This window comes from Priapulus caudatus, unplaced genomic scaffold, assembly GCF_000485595.1.
Source record: "Priapulus caudatus unplaced genomic scaffold, Priapulus_caudatus-5.0.1 Scaffold285, whole genome shotgun sequence".
NCBI classification, from domain to species: domain Eukaryota; kingdom Metazoa; phylum Priapulida; class Priapulimorpha; order Priapulimorphida; family Priapulidae; genus Priapulus; species Priapulus caudatus.
This window is the reverse complement of record NW_014577346.1, coordinates 267266-272457: the sequence shown is the minus strand read 5'-3', so window position 1 is coordinate 272457 and position 5192 is coordinate 267266. Positions and strand designations below refer to the sequence as shown.

Genomic DNA, 5192 nt, shown 5'->3' with positions numbered 1-5192 from the left:
TATATATATATATATATATAATATATGTATATACATGGTCCGAGTGTAGAGTGTTTCCCTAACAGCAGTGTGATGTGCTTGATTTGTAATTGTGTATGATTTGAGCTAGATTTCTGAGAGGCAGTGGAATAGCTGCCCATGGTTACTATCTCACTATGAATCATGAAGAATTATCATAACGCACAATTACACGCACAAACGCTCATAAGCAAATGTATGTATCAAACGTTGTTCCTTTTTGTAGGGTGAGTGAAAATTAATATATATATACATTTTGTGAAACAATGTATAATGCATGACTTTGTAACAAATTGATTAGCAGGCATACACAGAAATTCCAGCAATGAATAATTATGACTATAGTTTCATAAATAATAATTATAAACGAGCGACGTAATATAATAAGAACCTGCATTCTCAACAATTTAATGTATCCGTGTGCATATTCAAGCATCAAGTGTGTTTTTATGCTAGACATGTGTTTGTTACAAATAAGTTTTTTATAAATAATAGAAACGATTGAGCGACGTAATGTAATAACAGCGTTCATTTTCAATAACTCAATTTAACCGAGTGTTTGTTACAGCGCCACCTGTGATAACACAAGACAGTTCGAGGATCCTGCAGGTGGGTGAGGGAAACAAAGTCTACCTGGTGTGTAACGCCACAGGGTTCCCAAAGCCTCGAGTCTACTGGCAGCGCGAAAACGAGGCCATCCTGCCGATGGGTGGATTCCAATTCTGGTAAGATGTCTTGTAGCGGTTACACAATTATTATGTTCTATTATTGATGCGCATGCGTCATTCTCTTTGTGCAGCGAAGATCGTGGTGACAAACTGGCTAAGCGGTCGCTCAGGCAACTTCGCTCGTGTTCTTGTTATGCACTTCGCCAACCACACAATTATGTGTCTTATGGTCGGTTAGTGTCAGGGAAACGCACGGGTGGTGATACTAATAGATTTATTTGCGAGAGTCTTCAAAAATGTTTACTGGTGTTGCAGTCTCGTTAGCTGATCTGCTAGCTGTCTTTATCAAGTTGCATGGGTTTGTTGGCTTGAGGTGCCACCAGGTGGCAGTAGTTGGCAGGTTATGCAGGTATTTGGGTATGCTTTCCCACCGGGTATTAGGTGTGCTTTGCACCCATGTGGCCACTGCGATTAACCTATGCGCATGGAATGATTAATCGACAGAAATATAGAATAGAGTGACGAGAATAGAATGATAGAGTCAGAAATATATGCCATGAAAAACCTATTGAAACTGGATAGGCTTGATCGAGCTAGCATGCAACACTATCCGAAGCGAATTTGTATATCTCACTTATACGGGTCATATGTCAGTTCCCTACATTGCTGTGTAGGGATGGTCCTACCCTGTGGTCAATGGATAAGGCATGCTAATCATTCAGTCATTATATGGGCAGCTGCTGATTGATGTGGGTGAACGATTCATTACATCGATCCTTTGTATTCTCATAAGCAAGGGAAAATTCCTTTAGTAATAGTGATGTTCGTTTTTTTTTGCAGGGGGAATGTTTTAGAAATCAATGCAATCAGCAGGGAAGATCGAGGAATATACATTTGTTACGCGACCAACAGTGTGGGCAGCGGAGATAAGAGATCTATTCCTGTACTTGTCGAATGTAAGTGTGTGTTACCTCAACATGTGTGACATTGCCACCATGTTTGCATGTGTTCTTGATAGAATCTGAGGCGACCTTATGTGAAGAAATGTGTCTGATTACATCTGAGGAAAATACATGTATACAAGTGAAGATATGCACCCACTCCAGTTGTACTATACCACCTTGTATATACATGTCCTGCATGTGTGTGCATGCGTTTGTACTGTATACACCTTGCAATATACACTGCTCCTCACAGAGCTAATACATACCTAGCAGTGCGTACAACCGGCAAAAACGGGCACAAAATAGCCTGCTCATTGATTTCCACGACATTGATTCTATTCTACTCTTGCTGCGAGATCTAGAGATACATTTGGTATTAATACTGTCATTAAGCAGCAATTCTTTCGCGCCCTCTCTAAACAAGACCAACCGCTTGCGTCAATACCCAATACTCCTAGGCTGAGATCATATGGCCTCCTAAACCCTCCCCCCTCCCCACAGGCATCACAGCGCCTCCGCAATCACATACAGTCGGCCCAACCGCATACACGCCCTCTAAGCCATTTCGGGCTATCGCTTTCCGCTCACCGCCATCGAGCCGCTGCATCAATTGACTCGCCTCACATTGCCCCAAATTATGCCCGTACTCTTACTAGACCATCTAGGCTAACTGAGCCTGCCGTACCTGTAAAACATTAACTTAAGAAAACATTCCGCGCTCCATCCATCGACCGGTGCTTAAGGCAAGATAATGCGCAAGCGATAATGGCATAGCGCGATGTCCCCGCAAAGTCACCATATGATAAACGAAATTGCCGTTCATCATAAAAGTTATAGGCGAAAAACACCGAACTTGTCACGAAGCAAACCTTAGAGGCCGTGTAGTTTGCGGACTGCCCATTGCGATTCGAGGCGCCTGGTCGATCGCCACCTGCTGACCGCGCAGGGGAGGTGTATGGCAGCCAACGATCTCAGCCTAGCGAGTATTGTATTGAACAATGCGCACGCTTGCCGTCTTGTTTTACGAGCAGCAAAGAACTTCATGCTTAATGCCGAGCTACCATAAAATGTATTCTAGACTCGGGCAGGCCAACAGCTAGAATGAATCCATGTCCGTGAAATAGCACATTTTCTCGCGCCCTTCTTATCCGTTGTACACTCTCAGGCTATTATTAGCTTCTTGATGTCAACCTTTGCATGTGCTGCTGCCGGTGCGTTTGTTACCCGTCGCTGTGTTGTGCTGAGAAGAGAGGAGAGCAGTATGCTGTATGTTGTGTTGCTGCGTGCCGCTGGACAGCCGTCCGCCTGCCGTGCGTGCGTGCGCTGACGCTGCTTGCTGCCCGTGCGTGCATTCGGTATGCGTGTGTGTGACGATGCATGCTGCCACGCATGCATCAGCTGCTCGTAGCTAACTGCGCTCGCTCGCCTTCTGCTCGCCAGCTTCCGCCCGCTCGTCAATGGTGCCACGCACCCGAGGCTGCAACGTTCGCCAGACGGCGGCCAGTCAGCCTGAGCTGCGCCAGTGTCCAGTCGTGCAGGGCGTTCCCCGATCCGTGCGCGCTCGGACTTCGCGTACACGATCGCGCGCGAACTCTCGTGCCGCAACCTCTGTCGACCGAGATCTACCGCCACGACCGCAACCTAGGTCGCCGTACACGCAGGTTGAGTTAGCCACACCGCATTAACTTATATTAAAATATTGAGACATTAAATCGAGGATAATTATTTTTTAATATATATATTTTTCATTAATAATTTTTATTTTTAAATTAATTATTATTTGCTGTTGTTGTTGTTGTTGTTGTTGTTGTTGTTGTTGTTGTTATTATTATTATTATTATTACTATCATTGTTATTATTTTTATTATTTCAATGATTATATTGATCGTTTTTATTTTTGTTTTCATTAAAAGATTGGAGAAATAAATGGTGTGTTTATTAGCTTTTTTAACAACGCTTAATCGGCGTAGTTGCGCTCTTATAAATTACAGATGACCAACACCAGCCCAAGCTGTCGCATCACAGCTACTGCCTGCAGGACCGCAAGCCACTACGGCAGTATCGATGTCATACTGAGAATGCAGAAGGGCAGGCTGGCAGATGGCCTATGCCTTAAACCTTGCTCACGGCTAAAACATCCCGAGCCATACTCGCGGGCTGCCGAATCTCTCAAGGCGTCCGGACCACTTCAGTTTAACGACTTGTTTTAGGCGCGCAACATGGGCATTGCCCTCTTAATTTAATCAGCAAGTTTAGCCATCGTTGGCCCAACGAACAAATAATTTTTCCTGGTCCGATCGCAAAGTTTTTGCGTGCATTGCCAATGTTGGTATACAACAAGTCCTGCCACTATGCACCCTTCGAACGACATCATTGTTATACTTGCCATTTCAATTGTGTTTATGATGCGCTGTTTTTTTTTGCCAGTGAACCGGTAACCTGCCGTTATAATTTTGCGTGTCTGCTGCAGCTGACGCAGTGCGAGCCAGTTGAACCACACCACGGACTGCAGCCGCTTCCGGTCGTCACTTGCGCGTTCTGATTGCCACATTGGTGTGGCTGTCATCTACTTAGCCACGCTTTATCACAGCCAGTACTTTCACATCATCAGTGTTCATGCATCACTATCAAGGCTAACATAGCCAGAGTTTAAACGATTATATTGCAGTCCAGTCCTATGAAGTATTGTTAAAAGAAGCACGTTATAGTTTTTTGTAGATTGCGGCAGATACCAAACTGAAAAACGCTGGACAATCATTCACAATGCCCTATCTAAGTTATATGAACCATGCCGCATAATTGCTACATTACATTCATAGGCCCTGCATGCCATTTAGCCCTAAAAAAATACTACCACAATCATTTTCTCGCATACGCTAACTCATGAAAGCCAAAGACAAAAATTCACCGACAATCTCCTATTATGGCAGACAGTTAGACAAATTCTACCCGATGCCCTGATTGTCAATACTACGGCTTATTAGTTAAGATGACGGCTCTGCTGATTCGGCGCCTGTATGGCTATGAAATGCCATATCCATGGCTGTATATTTTACATCCATATCATTAGCACTAAAGCATGCTTTATTTGTTAACAACGCGTCACGTTGCATACTCCCCTCTGCTAGAGCCGCAACGATAGAATGCCGAAACGTATAAAGTTCTCTTTTACCACTTGCCCGTTCTCGCTTCTTAGCCCCCGCATTTTTATGTAACGACCTCTAACGCCCTTGCGTATCCGGCTTGTTCTTTCTAAGTCATTTAATCAACAAATTATTAGTAAGAGGGGCAACATGTTTATGGGAATCAGAAAAGGTCTATAAATCAATTACTCGGCAACTGAGATATGGGATACCCCATCAGGACCCCCATAGACTGCGCAAGATAACGGCGCCGACTGTTGTTTTTAATGAAGGACAGAAAAAGCCTCCGCACGCTCTTGAAATGCTTGATGGGCATATACGACACTGCCTGCCAATCCTCGTGACGCATGGCAATGTTGGCTTTTGCCATCGTAGCTTCCAGCTTGCAGATGCCATTTATTATACGAGTTTTACTTGTG

The 5192-nt window shown here is 44.2% G+C and overlaps 1 protein-coding gene across 1 annotated transcript in view; it reads left to right on the top strand.

The window, feature by feature from the left end:
* Positions 1 to 5192, top strand: part of LOC106808557 (lachesin-like) — a gene marked incomplete at its 5' end in the record, with an annotated part of 17263 nt that overhangs the window by 6376 nt on the left and 5695 nt on the right. The window contains 2 exon segments of the mRNA XM_014811318.1: positions 587 to 743; positions 1527 to 1629. Coding sequence (XP_014666804.1) covers positions 587 to 743; positions 1527 to 1629 — 260 coding nt within the window.